Genomic DNA, 20,462 nt, shown 5'->3' on the forward strand with positions numbered 1-20,462 from the left:
GGGCAGCAGGGCTCTGCGGAGCTGCGGGGCCAAGTGCCCCATGCGCAGGTCCAACGGGGATCCCAGGGGACCAGCGCTGCTTATGCCACTTCGGAAAGGGCATCCCGGACAGGGCAACGCGGCATCCTCCCGCGCGCAGCGGCGAGCACGCTCGGGAAAGGCGGGCATGCTCCCAGCTGGCGACTTTGCTCTCCGCACAAAGCCCCGCTCACTGGAGATGTCTCCAAAAGCATTGCTGTCTGTAGGAGACCTTTCCTCCCAGGAGGAAATCCGCTGCACGCCCAAGTCTGCATATGCGCTGCTTGGTAGGGGCTGGGATTCAGCTGGGAATAGTTTCTCTTCTGCTCTCAGCAGCTTAGAGACTAATGATTTAACTAGACCCGTGGTGACGACACTGCCTAGCGGGAACAGCAGTAAATGCTTTTCCCGTGTACTCCGTTCTGGTGGGTTCACCACCAGCGTCCACCCCAACGGCGCGCGTGGTGGAAAAGGGAGGTCTGTCCACCGGCTCTAACACCCGCAGGAAAAACCCGGGAGCTGCAAAGGCAGATCGGGACTGTTTTGCTTATTCTGGGTCAGGCCTGTACTGTTCACAGCCCCGGATATGAGAGGGAACCTGCAAGTCTGAACTCGCCAATGTGGAGGATGTAAAATCAGATGGAATGTAATTTTCTGCTCTTTATTTAGAGGTGGCAAAACCCTGGTAGAAAACGACATGGTGAGAGTGCTTAACTTCAGGCCCAAGGAAATTTGAGAGCAAAACATTAATTACCTCCATTTTGAGGACAAGCCTGGGGCCTGTATTAGCACCTCTGTGAATGGGAGAAGCTCAAGAGGATTGAATTTCCCACTTCTAGGACTTGCTTTCTTTTCCTCAGCTACCTACCCTTGGCTTCCTCTCTCTAATTCCTGTGTTATTTCCCTCTCTCCGCTTCAGTTTTCCCTCTAAACGGGAGTACAGCTCTACAAAAATCACCGAGGGGCAGACACTGCCATGGGTTATTTCATTATAAGGGAGGTAGATCCAGTTTGGCAAATCCCTGCCTGCAGTTCCCCTCACTCTGCTCCTAAGCATAAAGATCCCCTTATGAGTAAGAACAAGCTTGTTCACAGGAGCCTGAAAATAGCTACGCTGTGGAGCAGTGACCTCTGGAAACACACTGCACTTAAGAACATCAGCACCCCAAAAAGCTTAATAAATAGAGAAAATAAAGTAGTGGAGAAATTCCTTGTGATCAAGCAGCAAATTCCCAGGTTCATTGTTTTCAAATCCTCAGGAAAAAAATAATCACATCCTATTTTAAGCATGTGACTATATAAATAAATCAGCTGGTCCAGCCAAAAGGCAAAGTGGGTTGAAAACAGATTCAAACGGAGGTCTAGACTGTTACTTAGCTGTGAAACCCAGCTGGGCTCTGCTCCTCTATATTGCCCTGGCAGCTTAAATCTGAATACAACAGAGACAAGATTTGGCAGAGAAATAACCTCCAGAGGCAATATCTAGATCCTGTGGGACTGCAAAGGCATCATAGCCCCTGGCAAGCTTGACTCCTGTGCTAAAAAGCACTTTCATTATATGGGTCATTTGTTGATGGATTGTGGGAAAAACTCAGATTTCAACCTAGAGAGGAAGACAAGTGAACCCTTATATAAAGCCACCTTCTCCCCAGCCTGTGGGTTGAATGCAGAACACTCTCAGACTTGCTACATACCACCCACTTTAGATTACAGACTTCCAGAGTTATTTTTAAAAAGTAATTATAGTAGTGGAGGGCACACTCATCTGGAACAGCTGCCTGAGGAGACAATGAACCCAATGCAGCTCATACTGCTTTCAAGTCTATAATTGTGTTTACTTATTGCTTTTAAAAACAAGAATCAAAATCCAACTAATTTCTGAGTAAAAAAGTTTGTGCATTTCCCGAAGCAATCCAGGCAGCTATACTGTACTGAAAACCTGTCCTGGCCTTTTTGTTCTAGCATTGAACTCATTTTGAGCATTAAAAGAAATCCCCATTTAGCCCTGTCTTCAAACAAACCCAAAACAGAACCCCTTCCAGTCTTTGTTTTCCCTTGAAACTGTGGCTTGGTAATTACAAAACTCTCATCATGAGACTAGAACGGTCTAATAAGAGGCTCATCGGGTTCTGCATATGCTGAATTCTGCCCAGAGGTGGTTTCTGTTTGAGCAAAATGCTAGGTCTTAACCTGTGTGAGAAGAGCAGGTACAAGCCCCAGAAAAATATTCTGCAGGCTTCTGCTCTTCCAGTATGGCTTTGTCCATAGCTTCAGCTGCTGTCCTATAGATCTGGGATCTGTGTGCTGAGGAAGGAATCAGTAAAGGCTGAAAGAGAGGTTAAGAGACACCTGGGTAGAAGCCAGCATCATTTCCCTGATTAATATGGAAGGGCAGGTACTTTTTCAAAACTAGGCATGACTAAGGAGATCAACCCGAAGCTGTCGGGCCCCCTCGGTGCTGGGCTCTGCTCTCACGCTGCCCCATGCAAGCAGACAGCTGGACGCACCGGGGACCTCAGTGCAATGGGTCTCCCAGCAAATACCTGCAGCAAACAGCAGCAGCAGTGCCCACATTTGTTTAAAAACTCCAAATAACCAACTCTACCTCCCTCCCTCCCTCCCTTTCTTCTCTAATGAAATCAGCCCTTTGGCTCAAGCCCTAGCAATGCTCAAAGACCTCCAGAAGGCCTGAGGTGCCTTTGAAACAGGCTCAGTATGCAAAGCCAGAAGCACCCTCTGCCCCCCGCTACATGGGGCTAAGAGCGATGCCGGCAGCTCCGTCCTCCGAGGGCAGCAGGCACCTGACAGCTGGCACTTCTTGGCAGCTCGGTTTTTTGCAGGTTCTTCAATAGGAAGCAGTCTAAGGGCGTCCTATGACCTCATGCTTGACAAGTCTGTCTTTCAGCCATACAAGACTTAAACCCTAAAAACATCTCCAGGGAATGCGAAGAAAATAACCCTCCTGCCTGCCCCCCTCTGAATCACCAGCTCCCCCGCCCGCCCGGCGGCGAAGCAGCGCTTCCTCCCGGCAGCCCTCGCTTTCCCGTCGAGCCCGCAGCGGCAGGAAATCCATTCTCCTCTTGTGAGAGACAGGAGATGAATTTTCCGCAGGAGCTCTCTTAACCAGGCAGAAAATAGAAAAAAAACAATAGAAAATGCTTTCTCAAACAATAGGAGCTTCTGAACAGCGACTCACCAGAAGCCCAGCATCACCCATACATTAGTAAGTCCAAAATTAACTTGAGTGGCAACCAGCCAAGGACCTGGTAGCTGTCCTGCTAATACGCTCTCCTGGCCCAAATATTAGGTTTTAAACCTGAAGGCACCTTCCCCTCTCAAAGAACAGGAATGAAAACCGACAAAATGTATATTAAAAGGAAATTACACTGGAGTGGCCGCCCCCCAAGGCCCTCCCATAGCCGCCCAAGTCCCCAGCACGCTGCCCAGTACCGGGGGTCGCCCCGTCCCCTCCCCACCTTCTCAAGCGCACACAGGGACCCCCATGCGGATTTTGGCAGGTGGGCAGAAAGGGACCTGGGGGACAAGAGCCCCTCTCCCTCCAGCTGAGCTGCTGGCAGGCTGCACTCTGGAGAGGGCACCAGACGCTTCTCTGTGTATGTGCTTATCACGCCTGCAGAGTCTATGCCCACACACCAAAGGGATGTTTTTTAGGATGATTTAGCTCATACTTTAATGTAAAAAGCAAGATTTGACTAAGATTAAGATACAGAGAACTTCATCTGGTCTTTCTCCTTCGGTAAACCTTTAATCGACTTTTTGTTTGGCTTTGAACTGTTGCAACACTGTTCCTTTGCACGTGGGTCACAAATGCAAAATGAATCTAGAGAAAAGTTAAAATAACTAATACCCTGTTGCCCAGGTTCAGAGAACCACAGGAGAGGAAACAATCAAAAATGAAAAACAAACCTGAAATTAAAAAAATATATTTCTGTCCATAACATCCAGCGAGGAATTAGGACAAACAATGCATTTCTGTTTAAATATCAACCTGGTAACAGCCTCTGCGAAGGAGTAAAGAGCCTTTAGTAAGACTATCCCTTTGTGATTTCTAAGGGTCCTCTTCAGGCAGTGTGCTCTTTGAAATCACCGTGCATTTTGCCTCAGTAAGGTGTGGAGAATGAATACATGTAGAAGATGCCTTGCACGCACTATCATGGCTGAAATTCAGTATCTGTAACAAAATTATACATGGCCACATTCTAATTTTGCTGATCCTAGTCTTGATTTACACAGGTGGAAACATGAACCACACGATCCAAAGGTCACCACAGTCTTGGTTATCAGCACAAGCCCGTCATCTCTATTTCGGCACAAGAACAAGCTCCCAAGAGCTCTGACTGAAATGCTGCTTCTCCTCCAACCCGGAATAAAACAAAAGAAGTGAAGGTAGAATATGCACAACAGAGAGAAAAAGCCGCTCTCAGGGCCACAGATGAAATCCAGCTGTTGCAAACCTGCTCAAGTCCTTCTCCTCAGCTTCCTCTTCCCCAAAGAAAAGATAATATTTGAAAGGCAAAAAAACCAAACCAAAACAGAAAGACAGACATAGCCACCTGGGATGCAGTTCATCGGCAGGAGATCTACTTCCCCACTGCAGCCTGCGAGCGGCAGAAACGGAGGCGAGGAAGGTCCTGGCCGGCGTTTGCTAGCGATTTTTCCACGGATTCTGGCATTGTGCAAAATGGGGAGGCTCCCGCCTGCTGCAAACGCTCCCCGCCTTTCGGCACCCCGTGCCAGCCCCAGGTATCTGGGCGGTGCCGGCGAGGCACGTCCCTGCCTTGTGCAATCACACCTCTCCCCGCGCTCATGGGCGTCCCGACTCACGCACAGGAACTCAGCTGCTCTTTTTCCCGCGCCTCCCAGTTTGCTGTTTCCCCACCGCAGGGCCGGGAATGTCTCAGAGCAACCCTCCACTACGGAGGGACCTCGGGAGGAGAGAAGCAGCTCTCCCGGCTCCCAATGCCGGCAGCACGCGCTGCAGCCGCACACCACGGCTCAGCACTCTGGAGCAAAAACCAGAGCCAGACCTGCATCACCTGCATAATCTGGCTGGGATCTCACTGCCCCCGGCGCTGGCGGCAAGCACCCTGCAGGTCTCTGCTGCCTTGTGCCGTCTGCACTGTCAGGGCCAAGAGGAGAAAGCCCCAGAGACTCCTTTGGGATGGTGCCTGGGGTTTCTCTCTTGGGAGAGAAAGCACAGCTTGCCCTCAACAGCACCATCTGGGGCTTAACGCAATTAAAGGAGGCATCAGTCAAGGAGAGGAGCAGCACTGTGGTTTCTTCCCTGCTAACAGCTCCAGTGGAAAATTAAGAGGAAAAAATAGAGGTAACAAGCACAGAAGCACAGAAGCACAGCAGCAGAGGAACAGACCTTACTCGCTCAGGTTGACCAGGTGGGGTTTGCCCAGCTACAGGCAGGTGCCCTTTACTTCCTACCACGTGTCCTCAGGGAAAGAGCCAGGTCAGTGGGGCACGACGCGGCCAGAAAGCAGCCTGTGTCACTTCATCCACCACAACGGCTCCCTCCCCATGCCCCGGTGATGGACCACCATTCTTTACCTGAGAGCACCCACCATAAAAAGGCTGGTTTCCTGACAGATTTCAGGGCATCTCACCCTAATCAAGGGTCTCTTCCATCTAGTGCCACAAGACATGAAAACCAATGCAATCCATCTAGTCTTGGGGTCAACCACTGCAAAACTTAATCCTGGGGTTGCATCGCCCAGCCTCTGTCACTTGTATTCGCCACTGCGTTCCCTGGAAGCGCAACAGATCAGGCTCTTCCTTCCAGTGGAAATTTCATCAGCAGCTACATCAAGATGAGTGAAATAAGGCAACCCAAATTCATAACCTCTTCTCCATGCTGGTGTAGATATTAAAATATCTTACAGGGAGGGAGCGAGGCTTGGAGTCCACACTCCAAAGACTGCTCTTCAGACATACTGCGGAAGACATGACGGAGAGAAAAATCGGTGCATTTCAAAAGGGCTCAGCACAACAATCCCACTGTTACAGCTAAACAGTGTTTTTCATTTGTGTCTTCTTGCAGTCACAAACTGTCCTGGTTCCAGAAAGGGGCTTTGCAGGAAATTTTATTCTAACTCTTCCATGATCTCCCTCCATCCTCCCAAACAAAAATCTCATACCACCAATTAAAAAAATGGTCATGCTCTCTGCCCACCCCACAAACAGCTTTCCCTATGTGGTTTTCTTCTGCCTCACCTCCCCTGACACAGGCTTTTCCAACAGTGAAAAGGGAAATCAGTGAGCAGAAAGGAAAAACTCATGGAAAGAAGATGAAGTCAGGAAAGACGAGGGAAAATGTAAATTTCACCCCTTCAGTATGGAAAAAAAAAACCCTCAGAATTTGAGGGGAGCGAGTCTCAAAGAGTACAAAATAATCCACAAGACATCTTTCACAGGACTATCAGTCACTGTCCAGTTGATTGTCTCCTTGCTCCTCTTCATTGCAATGAAAGCTGTAGAGTCTTTACTTGCATAGGAGGGAAAAGGAGGTAAAATATTTGAAGAAAGAAAACGATAAAAGTAAGATATAAAAAAATAGGTGTCTAAAGGAAAGAAAAATTGCACTTTCCTGCTGCTGAACCCAGAATGGACTCTCCTAGGAGGGCAAAGCTCCAAATTCGGGTACACATTCCCTGCTTTTACAAGTAAAAAACTTTCAGCACCATCAAATAATAACATAAAGCTCGACTGACCTAACAGGGAGGTACTTTGCCTAGTAATTTGCAACAACATAATCACAGCAAAACAGCTGTATGAGTGGAAAGAGACCTACTGTGCAAAGCAAAAATCACAGCCAAAATGTAGCAGGTCACGCAAGCAGTAGCGATCTGTAGCCCCTCCATCATGCCCTAGCGGGGACGAAACTTGCAGCAAAACCCTTTCTAAACCCGCGAGAATTTGCAATCTGTGCAGACAAGGGGAGGGAGAGGGATCTTCTGCAGGGACCGGAACAGAGCAATGGGGCACCTTTTGCCTTCCACATAAATAAGGATCAAGCACCTTCATCCCCACTTTGCACCAGGTAAGCTAAGACATTGCTATGATGGTGCCTAAGCTACAGGACCTCGAGGCCAGTCCAGCCTGCCGGTCCAGCTGCGTACCCAAGTGCGATCCTGGTGCCGTACTGGAGTGACAACTGAGCACACACCAGCCCTTTGCCTGTGGGAAGGAGATGCGGGAGCTTTCTTTCCCACGGGGAGACTCTCTGCATGTCCTGTCTCCCACCTAGATGACCAGGGACTGGACCAGAAGGGTGTCCCAGAGGCTGTTTGTCTTTCCGTCTAGACATCTTCCCTGTGACTTTGCCGCAGTCTGCTTGTCAATGCCATGTCAACAACTTCCCCACACCAGTCTTTCAGCAACACCGGATGTGTGGTGGCTGCAGAAGGGTGTGCACAGCCTGACTGATGCTTTCTTACCATAACCTCAGACACGATGCCATGGAGGGAGGAAACCCACAGCGGCCGGGACAGGAGCTGAGGCTGTCAGGAGTTACAGCAAGGAGGCCATGCCACGCTCAGGAGCCCCGGGCTACGGAGGGCGCCACGGCGTCGCTGGGCACCACGGCGTCGCTGACAAGCGGGAGTGCTGATACCCAGCAGCCGGGTGCTGGCGTGTGTCAGCTTTCTAAAATCAGCCCGACGGGGGGAAGTCGCCAAGGCCTGCAAACTTCAAAGGCAAGTTCAGGGCATTCAGCACCTGGCAAGCAGAGCCACCCAGTCCACCCCACTTGGCTGAATCAGGCCCATAATAAACAAGCAAGATCATGACATCTTCATAAAAGCAGGATTTAAGTACAAACATCTGCCCTGCTGTTTTTTAATTAAGACAGTTTATAGCTAGGTATTTGTTTCAGTAATCCATGGCTCAGGCTGCAGAAATGCCATGCATATTCTAATTACAGCAGCTAGTTTATTTAACAGACTTTGACACTGTTTGACATTTAGCTGAGTCACCTTGTTCCCCGGTAAAGCAACAAGGGCTTTTCAGCAGTTCAACAAGAAAGAGGCAGAGATTCGATATCAGAAGTAGAACGTATATCACAGATATTTTAAATTAAATACAGCTGAGGTCTATTCAATTCTGGCAGCTCTTCTCTTTGGGACACTAAGTCAGCCCAAATGTTTTCCAGATACAACCCTTCCCCTCAGAGACACCCAGCAGTACCATCTCCATCAAGTTTTTGGAGGGTGGGAAGAGTGAGAAGTGTTGTAATGGGCATGTGGGACGTATCTCATTCTCCACAAATATCACCCGCCCATATATCAGGATATACATCACTGAGAACTGCAAACAGACTCTAAGTACTGGTGATCTGGATTCAGCCAATATTTTTCTAGGACAAAGCAAAATAAATTGGCCAGTGACTGTCAATATAGGAGGAACAACTGTTATCTGCAGACATAGATGCTCCCACAGCACCTCACCTAAAGTCATTTGTTTTTCTGTATGGTGCTTTTCATGGATCTCAAAACACTTGCTAGCAAGAAGGGCAGGCCAGCAGTACCAATCCTTGTTGTATAGGCACTTCACAAACTGATTTGTCTAAGAGTTTGCTGCTGGCATGGCTGGAAAGACAGCCAAGGTTTGGACACCTCTCCCCATTCTGGTTGGAAATGGAGGACAACACCACCTCCCCCTGGTCGCAGTGGGCCTGAACGCAGCAAAGGGAACTGCAGAGAGCAAACCCTGGTCCTGGGGCTGCCTTCCAGAACACCTGTGGAGGCTGTGAGGCTGCCGCGCTGTCCTACTGTGGCTCCGATGCTTACGTCACGTATTTGCACTGCTGGTTTCCAGGTCCTCGCTTCCCTGCTAGCCCTGGAGCTGTTCTCACTACACATCTGGAGCAGCTGCTCTGACTACAGACAGTGTCAGGGACCACAGCATGTTCCTGGAGAGGACTAAGCCCTCCCATCCCAGCTTCCCTTTACAGACCTTTGGGGAAGAGTTGGGATCTCCTTTTTATGGTTAAAGACAGAACGAACCTTTTAACAGGCTGAAAATACTCCATTTATCCTGACACTCAGTGAAGCGAGCCAAACCTTAAACCAGCAGCCAGAACCGTGCAGCCAGACAATAGAGAGCTGGCCCGAGCGCGCCTCTCCGAGCACACGCTGCGGTCTGGCTCGTCTCCTCCGTGCCATCCCTGCAATCGCTGCTGGAAGTAGTTGTATGCAAGTGTGTTCAGCTACCCTGAGGAGAGGATATCTATCATGTACAGCTCCTCTCAGAAAGCTGTCAGAGGGACAGTGCATCAGGCCAAAGAGATATTTACTTATCTTTTTGGCCAGCTCTTCAGAAATCCCTGTTTGCGTTTAAGCTTCCCTCAGTTTCCTTTATAACTCAGCGGCAACCCTAATTATTCATTCCTTATTATACAGCAACTGTGTCCACAAAGCCATAGCACCCAGAAATGAAGACAACAGTGCCTCTGGCCTCCAGAGGCCTCTCAGGCCACTGGCCAGGCTCAGGTTGTGCAGTTGCACCCCATAAGGAGAGCCGCCTGGAGCCACTGAATCTCTTTGTGCAGCAACCTGCATCTAAACAGCTGATGCAAGATCCCCCAGGACCCCTAAAGACGATGACAGTTATTTCGTCATGTGGAGACCTGGAACCCCAGGCCAGCATGTGTGAGCTCCCTGGGAAAAGGGATTTGTAAAGCTGGTCACAAAAAGTGCTAGAGAAGCTGGTTGGGGAATGGCAACCCCCAACTGCTCTTACCCATCTTGTTTAGAGCCTTTGCCATGGCATTACCTGGTAGGAAAGGGATGATTCTTTGCTTGGGGTCTTTCTGGCCGCCTTCAATAGGGAACTTGTCCAGAAGCTGCATCTGCAAAGGAAACAGAACAAACGTCTTAGGCAGGAGACACGGACAGGCTGCTCGGGGATGGGGGATTTCTTGGTCTGCGTATGTTTTGAAAGAGGATTAGCAAAGCGAAGCAACTGCAGGAATCACTGTGCCTGGTTGCAGGGGAGTCTGTACATAAAAAGGTACGATACAGTTCACTCCAGGAAAGGGAGGGCAAGTTTCTGGCAGCGCACAGCAGTTGGGACAGGGTCCAGGCAGACATCTGAGCCTGGCCTTTTTGCGGTTCTAAAATTAGGCTCTCATCCTTCATTACAAAACACACGCTTCGTCTCTAGTCCACAGCCTGCCCAGGTTGGTGGAGACAGTTTTTACCTGCCCCTGTGACAGACCACCCACCAGGCTCAAACTGCTGTTGAAGCAGCCAGCTTAGAGGTTATTTAATACAACACCCGTTTTGTCTTCTTGCTGGCAAGGCATTGCCCACTGCCTGTTCCATTAAGAGCACTTCTGCTTTCCCAGGGACAGACAAATGGGCTTTTGGGAAATATCTTCCACTGCAGTCCCTACATGGGGGACAGCAGCAGAGAAAGGGCAGCAGGGAGAGAGCCCTGGGAGAACAGAGCATCCTGGAGGGCCACACCATGGGAACTACCAGAAGGCACACTGCAAAAGCCCATGGTGTGCCTGTTCTCAGCTGGTGACAACAACCCTTGAGCACATGGCTCTGGACCACTTGAGCTAAAGTTTCACCCACATCAGCTAAGACCTTGCCCACCACCTGCTAAACTTTGCCCAACACAATGACTTATCTGCTAAGCTGTAGATTGATTTCTGTGCACCATTTCCATACATCATGTCTAATACAGCTGTGCTAAGGGCCAACAAAGATCAAAATCCCATTGTACTACAGAGTCACAACCAGCCTTTACTTGAGGAGCTCAAAGGAGTCTTGAGGGCTATGGCCAACATGTACAGTGGAGCAGACTGCTGACCATCAGCGCCTTTTTGTGGAGCAAGCCTAGGGAAGCAGTACGCTGATCTGATGTTCCTCAATGAGCCTTTGCAATCCCTGTTCAGGCCATGAGCCTGGACGTATTTGTGCCAGTGAGGCTGAGGATAGGCCAAGAGGCCATGCACAAACTCATTCAGAAGGGAAGAAGCACTTGTTCCGGCGGCATCTGCATGGGACTGCCCAGGGGAGACCATCTCCAGCCCTGAAAATTAGCAGAGCCTCTCACCCTCTTGTTCACTCTGTGCATCCATTTGATGTTGTTCAGCCCATGGTGCTACCAAGATAAATACCCAAAGCTTCATATCCTGCCTCATTTTCTTCCACATCTGAGACGTACAATTGAATGTTCTGCATCTATGCTGATCCCATACAGCAGCCCCCGCTCCCTGTGGCCGGGGAACAACCTTGCTCAGAAAACAGAAAAGTTGCTTTTCTGGGTCTCATCAAAGACCCCAGTAGTCCAGTGTCCTATTTCCAACAGACCAGGAGAGATGGTTTTCAACCCACAGTTCACAGTCCACAGGCTTACCTCAGAGAAAGGTATGTAAGGAAAGCAAGCCGTGTCAACAGGCTTTCATTTACTCAACAGGGCTCTTCACCTCCACTACAAAATAGCTTTGGGGCCAAATGGAGTTGAATAGTGCTGCCAGAGTGGAGGAGCAGGGCACATCTACAGCACTCCTGTTACTTGACCCTGCAGGACCCCTCTCTCCTCACCTGAACCGAATCTACAGCTCGATACAAATCCCTGCAGTGGCAGCAAAAGCTACCCTGGGAGGACTCTTCAATCAACATTTAATCTTAGAAATGCTACGTGTCCAAAAGTGAGGGTCTGTGAGTTAACATTTTTGCTACCCTAACAGATTTCTCTCAAAAAAATATTTTTTTGTTAACATGGGAAAAAACAGTCAGGATTTCTTTACTGTTTTTGTTTTAAACACACAGAATCCTTCTCCTCATCCACCACGCAGAACATCTCCAGCATTTTAACCATATGGTACAGCAAACCAAAGATCAAGAGGAAACTCGGGAGTAGAAGGAACATCTGTGCAGAAGAAAAAGTTAAAAGATCCCACATGTTTCCCCATCAGGGAGTCAGCCTGGTAAATAAATAGACCATAGCTTTGCGGATTGTTAGCTAACTCACTTTTCTGCCTACAGAGACATGTTTTTTATTGAAAATGTGAAATTTTGTTTTCTTGTAGGTAGAGCTCCGGGTGTCTGAGGTCAGGCATGGGTAGGAGTTTTGTTCAAAGAAAAAAGGAGGAAAAAAAACCCCACTGATTGATTTTAACTTTCACTGTCGCTAGACTTTTAGCCAGGAAGGCGATTCTCACTTTACTATACAGCGACTGATTCAAGCTGGAACTGATACAGTCAAATTCCCATGGTTAATCTTGGAGTTAGATTAGCTGGGCTAATACAGGCCTTTTTAACCACATCAAGAGAGTCACAACGTGTGTAACTCAGTGCTATTTATCTAAAGGGTGGATATCAGCAAAATAGATACAATAAACAACAGCTGGAAGAGTTTGGCTAAACTTTCCTAGACTACACTTTCCGCCTCAGCTCTTGCTTCCGCTGGGAGAATTGGTACGGCAGGGATGGAGGGTGCAGAGGCTCTTGGGAGGCCACCGATGCCTGCTGCAAGGACACAGCCTGGCCCAAGTGCCCGGGAGGGAGGGGAGATTTATCATCTTCTTCAATATGTGAGACAACACCCCAAAGCATGATGCAACCGGCAGGAAAAGCACAGATTTCTGAGCTAAACTGAATATGAGGAGCGAAGTCGCTGCTTCTCTAAAAGGCAGCCCCAGATGCCACTTGCCGCAGGCTTATGGATCAGGCCCTGGGCCAGTCAGTTGGGTTAAGCATTTGTGCTGCCCCAGCCTCTACTCCCAGCTATTCTCCTTAATGCCTAAAAAAGCACTTCTCGCATGACTACAGCTGTATGGATGAGTATTAATGGCATGGGGAACTGCAACAGAGACTGGAAGCTACTGAGTGCCCGTTAGCTCTGCAGTGCAGGAAACCTTCGGGATGTGAAAGCCAAAGAGCAGCAGAAGCACAGAGCCCTGCTCAGCTGTCATTTAAAACCAGTGCAAGCTAGATATAAAATCCTGGAAAAGCAGGATTCAGTATCTTCTCACTAATGGACAAGGATGCAAAGAAGATGAGAAGGAGATGGGTTCAAGGGCAAAAGCCAGCAATGGGCCTACATGAAACATCCTAAACCTCCCAGAGGTGATGGAGTATCCTGAGCCAATGCCTAATGCCCTTTAGAGCTCAGCTCAGCTCTCATAGTAAGAGACACTAGCAATGGAGCTGAATGGAGTGGCTGGGAACAGGGGGAGCTAAGGGCTGAAACACAGACACTTCTCCTAGCAGTCACAGCACTGTCCTCTCATGGATGATTAAGAGGCAAAGACCAATAAACAGATTTCCAGTTCACTTAATTAAATGTCTATAGAGCACCTGAAAGTTGAAAACTCTTTGGTATGTGGCAAGTGTTTTATCATGAAAACAATTATTACTCTTACGGAAAATTTACACATGACTGATAAAAAAAAAATCTTCACCTAATGCACCAGAGTGTACTCCTCAGGTGTGGGCAGCCTCCACAAACTGTTGCTTGTTTCTTTGATACCCAACATTTAACTTAGAGACAAGATCCTCTGCATGAGAAAGTAACCCCCTGTCAAGTGCAGTAAAATCATCCCAGCAAGAAAGGGAAATAAGGGCTGTCTGGAGGTGAAGAGGTCTCAAGGGTTGGAGCTAGGGCTGTAGCAGGCTTTGGGCAGACAAGAAAACATGAGTGTGGAATACGTTTTGGCAAACTAGCAGAGCTCATATTCAGTTCATCTGTTTCCAAGCACTAGTACATGAACTAGAGAGCACGAATCCCACCACAGGGGCGCCTCCAATTGTATGACCAGTGTGATGAGCAGAAAGAAATCTGTTTCATGTCACTGTGTCACAGGGTGGGGGATCCACTTGGAAACAGGGAGTGTATATGGAAACAGGGAAATGAGCTTCCCACCCATTCAGGCAACGTGTCTGGAGCCAGGCTGAACAAACACACCCCATTCCTGCTTCTGGCACAACAGATGTGCGTCCACAAATAAATCACCATCAAAACCACCTCCCCAGGCTTCATCTCTCCAAACTATTCTGGATTTGCCAAGAGCTTTCCTACATAAGTCCTGCACGGAGTCCTGCCTTGTGCTCTCAGCAGATTCATTCTTGCTTCTGTGCTAAACGCATTTAGCTGATCCACTACAAACCCTGTGGTCCAGGTTATGACTTTCTTACTCAGAGGGGTCAGCAAATGATCATGCTATTACTCCCACTAAAAATCAACGGAATTACTCGTGTGAGTTGTTGTTGCTCATTGCAATGAGAGCAGGCTCAGAGCACTGGCCCACTCTGCTTCTTACTACTTGCACACAGCTGTGAAGTCACTTGGCTTGCAGGAATGGCATAGGAACAAGATTTCAGTGGTACCAACTCTCATGACAGTTGGCCTTTTTGTTGAAGTCCCAGTTCCTAAAGGTGATTGTATGAGAATCCATTTTTACTGCGGAAACCAGTCAAACAAAAACTCTAGCTTTCATAGTGCAAAGCACAAGCTTGCAAACACAGCCCAAATTCATCCTTAGAGGTCCAGAAAATGGAAGACAAGTAACAGCATCCCCCTGCTTTTGAGGTAAATGTGGGGAGCTCCAGGAAGCTGCTACAGGCTTTTGGACGCTTCAGGGAGGAGAAAGGTGAAACTACCTGCCTGTGCAAATAAGTAACAAAACTGCTGCTGCAGCTGCTGGGTTTTCAGAGCAAAGCAAATCACATCCCCATAAGCCTCTGTGCAAGGGTGGGTTGATCAGAAAGCTGTGTGTACTAAACACCTTCAGCTGATGCTATCTTAGCTTGAGAGCATATGCAAGATGTATGGGAAATGTGAGAGGTTCAGCCAGTATCTTCACCTAAAGCTAAACTGTTCTTTCCTTCTCACCTCTTCTGCTTCAGGTCTCCTTTATCTATGAACGCGAATATGCAGTGAAGAAAGAGATGCTCCTGCAAACGAGGAGCATTTTGACTCAGCAGTCCCCAGGTGATGGACTCTGCAATTATTCACGTCAGTTCTGCTGTGAAAACAAGACCCAGCCCTCGGTCTGCCTTGTGATGCTACCATCTAATCAAAAAATTACCAAAGAAAACCAAGTGTCTTTTGAGATGCTATAAGTAATATCTCAGAGGGTGAGAAGACAAGCATCCTTCTGATATTTACTTACTGCATTTTATTTATCTTTGTTAAATTTTCATGAAACATTTCTTTCTCTTTTAGGTATAAAGCCATAAACCACCTGGGAGCAAGGGGTGACCTCTTTTGCAGAGACCAGGCTTTTACTCTGCTTTGGCCAGCAAGTGCAGGGGAGCATAACCATATAAACTGTTTAACAGCCTGATCCCATGGCATTTGCCAGTGGGAACTTTGTTCTTGATTTAAACGCAGGCAAAAGCAAACATGAAGCCTGTGCATCACACAATAAGCAAAATCCTACATTACCATCATTACCTACATTGCCAACGTTATCTATATTACCAACTTCTACACTACCTGTCCAGCCTTAAGACTGCAGAAAGTTCTGAATTAGAACAGAATTAGCTACTGAAAGAAAAAGGTTTAAAGTCTGTTAATATCAACAATACCTTTACAGTCGGTTTCAAGCTTTTGCAGGTTTGTGACCAAGTCTAACTCTCCGTAACTAATCCACTGAGAGAGTAACCTGACTTCCAGTTATGCCCTACACTGTGAATTCGAGCTACAGTGTCCTGCTGGGCTGTTAATTCCTTGCTTCCTTCCTTGCAGCCGTTTTAACTCTCCCTCAGTCAAAGCAATGAGGTCCTCCACACCTCGCAGGATGAGCAAATTAGGATACCCACATAATCTCTTATCAGAGTCCTTATCTTGCTGCTTCCTTTTCAAGGGGAAGTAGGTTTGCCATGTGCACAGATAAAATCAAAGTCCCCCAGGAGGTCAGCGCTGCAATCACAAGAGATTTATTTTAACACACAACCACACTGAGAATGACTTTCATCCAAATCTATTACTTTGGCAAGCAAAGCAACATCCACTGCTGCAAACGGATGCAGGATTCAGACCTTTTGCAAAGAGAGATGGGGCCTCTCTCTCCCTCTCCACAGTTTCTAATTTACTTTTGTCCCAGGGAAATGGCCGGTTGATGAATATCAAACCATGACCATGAGACTGAGAACAGCAGATTTCTGCAAGGTTTCCCCAGAAAACCCTGAGAGTTTGCCACCTTACTCAAATTCTCTCCAGCAGTCCCAAGGCTACAACTCTTCCTACACCGACTGTCAAGAGGCATATTAACTTCCCACTTCCCAAGTGCTCCTTAGAAAATGCATTTTTCATTAAAAAACAGGCAAGCCAACAACAACTTTGATTTCGCCACTGCTGAACCTGAGAGGCACACTACGAGAGGACAGTTAGGCACCAGACTCACAGGGTAAGCTCTCAGTGATCCCTACTCCTGCAGCTTATCCGAGCTGGATGAGCATCCCAAGGAGCAGTTAGGGGCCACAACCAGCTCACGGGTGGGGGGCAGAGGAGAGGAGGCAGCCGCACGGCTAGCTCCTAAGGGGCCCCAGGAAGACTTCTAAAAGAAGGCTGCAAAAGATACTGAAGAAAATCAAAGCTGCTACCAGGGATCTACAATCACGCCCTCACCAGGAGAGGCTCGGGGCATCTGCAAATCAGAAAAGGTTGAAAGTCACTAACATAGATAATGAAAGCTTAGATGAGAAGGGGAGGTAAGATACCAGGATAGAAAAAAAAATGGCTTATTAATTAAAACTCTGAGAAGCAACGGCAATTTCCTTTCATTTTGAAGCTGAAAACCAGCTGTGATGCTCGCTGACATGACATACGGTCACAGCATCATCAGCTATATTTTGAATTATATGTGATCTGCAAGAAAAGGAGAAGCAGGAGCAGGTTGAATTCTGCCTTCTGGCAGAGTTTTCCCATGGAGAAAACTCTGTCTCTCTGTTCTCACATCTGCAAAATGCAAAATATCTCAGGAAAGTGGCATGAGATTTAATCAAGAGTCATCAAACGATCTGAGCCTTATTCTGCAGAGCAGGAGCCAGAGACTGAATTCAAAGGAATTCTGCTAATTTAAAATCAGCAGGACAGAAGCAAGTGGAAGACGTACTATCAGTGGCTTTCAGATATGCTTATCCTCCCCTTTGTGGGCTCATCCATCTGTAGCACATTTCAAATCCTGGTTAACCAGACCATCCAAGAGGGTCTTTCACTTTAAGAAAGATGGTTAACCACCATTTTTGGCAAATGGACCTCATGTTATTAGGTAACCTACCAGCATTTAAATGGACTTCTAGCTCTGTTAGCAGGTGGAAAAAAGCAAGAGTGTAGGCAGCATTGGAGGCAGTCTCCACAGACTCACCTTCTATCAGCCTATTCAGAAAAGATCACTTCTTCACTGGTTTGATTTCAAGACAGATTTTCAGCTAAGGTTAAACAGTGGAGCTCCCACGACCTGAGTGGAAGGACGTGATTTACCCCAGCCAAGGATCCTGTCCGCTGAGATCAATGACAGAAGCTCGTGTGTGATGGGGAACAGAACTGGCTGCCCTTGGGGTGGATCACGCTGCAGGATACGACTGTCAGAGGATTTCTGTCTAACTGACATCTCAGGCAGCAGAAGGAGGTGAAACCCCATCTCTTTCTAAAGCAGTAACTGGTTCCACAATGCTGCAGGAATAATTATATCAGTCAGCCAGTGACACTGGCTCTCTCCTGGTGTTACATGATGCCACAGCATGCGAGAGCAGGGCATTAATTCGATCCCTGAGAAGCAGCAGCAACTGGCTTTCCTTTTATTTTGAAAGTGAAAAAGAAAAAAAAAATTAAAGCAAAAACCGTCCGGTTAACCAGCTGACATGACTGACAATTACAGCATTATAAGATATGTTCTGAATTAAATATAGTGCAATCCGTGAGAAAGTCAAACAAAAGCAGGAAAACGCATATAAAATAAAGAGAACAGACATTTAAAGCATGGTGTAATCCCCAAAGGGAAAATGCCTCTCTCAGGTCTGAAAATTTCCACCAGAAATCTTGGAAATCTTACAAGCCCTTCAGTATCCAACTAAAACAGCCAGAGGAGGAGAAGCAGGGGAAGAGAGAGTGGGAGTCCTTCCCCACCATAATCCATCAAAAGAGGGAAGGCTGTTTCCCAGCTGAGACACTTGGTATTTTTCATACAGAAATGCAGCTTTCTCCAAAGGCTCCACAAAATGAGCTCAGCGTTTGTGGCTAAAGCAGACTGGCAAAGCATTCAGAGGTGCTGCTCTGGGATGACAGAGGCACTCGGTGCATCTCTGAAGAGCTCCTCAGAAAGCCTTCACAGAGCAGCCATTGACGTGCCCAGCCAGAAGCATTTTGTTTCCCCCGCGCTAAATTAGACTGGCCTCATCTGACTTAACCACACTGGAAGATGCTTGGACAAAGGCTACTTCATACTTTTCCATCTATCCATGGTGATTATATGGCCCTTGTCACGCCGGTATCTACAGCGGATTTGTGTCCTGACACCGTCCCTGGGAAGTAAGGCCACCCCGAAACGCCCGCTTTGCACACAGGCACAGAGAGATGAATGCCGCAGTTATACGGCACAGCGAGGGCACGTCGCGATGTCAAAGCTGCACCGACGTGACGCCCCGTCAGGTCAGTTAGAGTCTCTCAGGAAGGCTAACAATTTTGGGGCAGGGGGGTGCAGATATTTTTCCTTTCTGGAGCTAGTTCATCCACAGACAGCTCACGTACTTACACTGTGTAATTTGAGCATGTCCTAAAAGGCTCCCTGCAGGACAGAGAGACAGCCTGGGCTGGGGAGAGGATGCTCTAGAGCATCCTTCTTCATCTCCTTTCTTAAAGGTGATGTTAATCCTTATCACTATTTCTAGAGAATAAAGTCTACAGTTGAGAGGAGCCAGACTGGGGCCAGTCCAGGCTGGAATAAGTGATGTGTGGGTAGGACCAAAAACAGCTCTGATGAAACCATGCTGCACACAACAGAGTGCTCATATGGTAGTGATAAAAGCAGCTTAACTGGAAAATCACATAACGTCCACTAATTTGGCTCTGGGTGCATGAGAAAAATGAGCAGATGCAGAAGGTGAAGAAAATAGAAGAAAAACAACTCTGAAGTTGTTGCATGTCCTCAAATGGGGACTGCAGCATCTCCACTCGTCTGCATAAGGATCTCAGAGCCCTGCTTCTCCTCTCAGGTACACCAGGACCAGCCACAGGTACTTCCACTGAAGACAGAGTTCACACTAGTTTTACCACAGCAAATCAAATGTGTTTCTTCACCCAAGGAATACGATACTGTCGCTGCCTATCACCTTTTCTTCCTTTGTGACCAGTTTTCATCCACCAAGAAGCTTCTACCTTAAACTGCCTTCACCTTAAGTTTGATTCAAATTTGCCTGTTCATTACGTCACATCAGTTCAGATTAACTCCGGGGGCTTTAGTTCAGATGATCTATGTTTACACCAGCTAATATATGAAAGCATCCTGTCCTTTGAGGGAGAGTCTTTGCTCAGGATCACCTGCGTGTTTTTTGGAAATAAACTACTGAGACCTCAGAAGGGCTGGACTTGGAGTGATTGTGTCCAGCATGAACATCAGCGGGTATTTTCTGAGGGTTTTCACGATGATGCTAACACAATCTCCAGCAGCATCGCACAGTCTGGTCAGGAGGCCTCAGCGGTTCAGGGACGAGCTGGGGAAGGCTCTGTCCACAGCTCCAGCCATCATCTCCTCCCCACTCAGGATGTGATTCTCTCCCACAGAAGGAGAACAGGAAGCCCCTTCACTTGCCCTGAGTCCAAGCCAGCTGACTCTGTCCTGCTCTTGGTGCTGATGGACTGTGTGTGAACCTAGCTGCACGTGGACTTTTTATCCTTAAAAAATCACAGGTGTTGACATGCCCATTCAGACCGCAAATGAGCAGCAAGAGACCAACGTGCTCCGGCGACAGATCCCCAGCAATGAAGATTGCACTGGGACAGCAATGGTAACAGGCCTGGGGCTACAAGCTCTCCCGCAACACTTGCCTCCAGACAGCAACAGAAACATTTCTGACAGCACTGTCAGAGCAAAGGTCCCATTTTTAAATATGACTTCAGCTCTAAGAGCTTCACTAAAAGTAAAGGGAGCAAAGCACTACAGTCACTTTCATAAATCACTGCTTCCTAAATCACCTGGGATGTTTAAAAGTATTTACCTTCCATCTGTCATTAAATTTCAAACTTTTAAGCCAACCCATTAAAACGCAGTGTAGCTCCACTGAGCTTTCTAGGTTTATTGGTTTATTAATTTTACTGAGCCACTCCCAAGGCCTCACAAGCTCCTAAATCCCACCCAAGTGAGACTCTTTGTACAGGCAGAAGCAGTTCAGTCCCACGCTGGGGTCCAGCGCACAGGCTGGGAAGGTCACTGGGAGATTACAGTGCCTCAAACCTTC

The 20,462-nt window shown here is 47.7% G+C and overlaps 1 protein-coding gene across 3 annotated transcripts in view; it reads right to left on the bottom strand.

Annotated features, from left to right (window-relative positions):
* The window catches only part of SH3PXD2A (SH3 and PX domains 2A), a 272,825-nt gene that overhangs the window by 184,148 nt on the left and 68,215 nt on the right, over positions 1-20,462 (bottom strand). For all 3 annotated transcript variants that reach the window (XM_026117532.2, XM_026117530.2, XM_026117531.2), the window contains exon 3: positions 9,820-9,895. In XM_026117532.2, the coding sequence (XP_025973317.2) occupies positions 9,820-9,895 (76 nt within the window). The remainder of the gene's footprint in view (positions 1-9,819; positions 9,896-20,462) is intronic.

The sequence above is a fragment of the Dromaius novaehollandiae genome, chromosome 6 (genome assembly GCF_036370855.1).
Source record: "Dromaius novaehollandiae isolate bDroNov1 chromosome 6, bDroNov1.hap1, whole genome shotgun sequence".
In the NCBI taxonomy this organism is placed as follows: domain Eukaryota; kingdom Metazoa; phylum Chordata; class Aves; order Casuariiformes; family Dromaiidae; genus Dromaius; species Dromaius novaehollandiae.